This window comes from Penicillium canescens, assembly GCF_028828765.1.
Source record: "Penicillium canescens strain IBT 15451 chromosome Unknown utg000009l_segment0_segment0, whole genome shotgun sequence".
Classification (NCBI taxonomy): Eukaryota; Fungi; Ascomycota; class Eurotiomycetes; order Eurotiales; family Aspergillaceae; genus Penicillium; species Penicillium canescens.
Window position 1 is genome coordinate 42,601 of NW_026703971.1, and position 2,049 is coordinate 44,649.

Sequence of the window (2,049 nt, forward strand, 5' to 3'; positions counted from 1 at the left end):
ACCAACAATAGTGCAACGGTAAAGTAATCAATGAAAAATGCTCGTTTTTCAATCCGGATGTAGGGCACGGGATATATATAATACAAGAGAGGTTTCTCATTCCAGAAGCGGAGCCTATGCTGCCACGAATAGGACCTCAATCAAGCTTGAATATCAACGGGCTTGCGATATGTCATATGCAGTTTAGTACAAAATTCGAAACTGTAGTGGCGCTTTTGACCATATTCAAAGTTAGTCACTTGTTCTTTGAGCTTTACAACCCCTTTCCGCGGTTACCACAGCTCCGCGTAAAATGGTTCCTAGTATGGGGACCCCGTTGCTGAAGTGGATGCCCCAATTATAGATACATATCGAGCGCTTCCTTTGCTGTGCCAAATTGCCCTCCCCGGAAACCCTCCACAATAAAGGTCTGCAACATCTGTAGAAGGATCTAGAATGAAGAGAAAAATATTATCCAGCTGGGAAACAGTCTTCGAAGAGAGAAGCTAGAACAGAAAGAGTTTTGGTAAGCTGGTAGCTTTTTCTGGTTATCATACCGACCTTTTGATTGAAATTTCCTTCAGCTCGACAAAACGTGGAGACGGAAAGGGTTAAAAACCACTCGATACCAATCAAGTGATTAGTTGGAAGAATCTACTAAGATAGCTATTTGAATCAAAACCCTGTAATTCGGTTTGATATAAACTTGTCAGTATCAAGTAATCTCTTGGCACTAGCATTGGGGTTAGTGCCTGTTATCGATTTCTTCTTCGCGTGGGTGTGTTCTTAATACCAAGTATTGTGATATCAATCTAAAACTTTTGATCTTATATGTGGTTTTCGTTGCAGCGACTAAAAGGGAAGAGTCATAAATTCTCATAGGTTCAGTTCTAAGATGGTTATTTTCTAGGCCACTCCCAGAGATCGAGTTGTGGGTTTCACTAAAGCAAAATAACAGAGAGAATGATATGGAATAAGGCGCATAAATTGTAAATTAGTTAGTAGTGGTGTCACATTCCCCACTGGACCTTGGTGAAAGGTGGTTTGCCTAATGGAGATTCACCACATATATGATAAGTAAGCAGAGCCGTGTCACGGGACCACCCACACCCGAGAGGGAGTGGGTGGTCCCGTGACACGGCTCCCTTATAACCTTGGAACTAAATTCCGGATAATGTATGAAAGGGATAATGTTCGCAAAATACCAACTTGGTAAATGTCGGGTGTTGGTAGAGTAAATATCACTATGAGCATGCTAAGGATCAAGACGGATGTCTAATACCCAAATAGTATCTCCACTGGTCGGGCTGTGATCTCACTAGGTTGTCGTGGACCCACGTCGAACGATGGGCACCGAAGGTCACGGGACCCGTCAGAGTGCCCCTCACCCCGCGGTCATCTTCAAGTGTTCTGCGACGGCAATTCCTCTTTTATCCACACCTCGGTCGCTCCGAACTTCTTCCGCTTGAAAATAGAGGTACACGTTTCCATCTGCCCACATCATTGCGTTATTTGACTCCACGTTGGACAGTTGAGATCTAACGCCGGAATTGGAAATACTCGCTGATATCGCGTACTGACACAGCTCAGTATGACAGACTCATCTCTCAACGAAGAAGCAAAGAGCCTGCTACATGCCCTCGCGCTAGCACTTTCAGGCATGAAATTCCAAGACGATGGGAATGGAAATCTAGAGTATGAGCACAAAGAGGTTTCGGCTTTCGTTAAGCCTCTTCTCAGAACAGTTGGCCTTCCAGTATGGTTGGAAGTTTCTATGAATGGCGACCTACTAATTTATTCTCAGAATTGGAACTTCACAGTATGGATGTGGAACACATCTTTCAAATGGGACAAGTTACCCGGCCCCGTCAATATTATACCTATCTGCAACATATCAGATTCGGCGCGAAGCGAACCCGGAGGTGCTTTTAAGCATGGTCTGATGAGACGAATCGATGGTGATGTTACCGTTGAGCCCAGGCTCGCGGCTATCTTTGCGGTTCCCCCTATCACCAGGTATGTAGGAAAGCCGCTCAGCGCTTGCCCATCGCTAACATGTTCCTAAGCTGA

General features: G+C 44.8%; 1 protein-coding gene across 1 annotated transcript; it reads left to right on the forward strand.

Annotated features, from left to right (window-relative positions):
• Window positions 1-1,570: 1,570 nt before the first annotated feature.
• On the forward strand, window positions 1,571-2,049 carry N7446_011795 (uncharacterized protein; the record flags this gene model as incomplete). The annotated part of the gene is made up of 3 exons (XM_058520537.1): window positions 1,571-1,735; window positions 1,784-1,995; window positions 2,046-2,049. 3 exons carry the CDS (start codon window positions 1,571-1,573, stop codon window positions 2,047-2,049), a joined length of 381 nt encoding a protein of 126 aa, XP_058366823.1.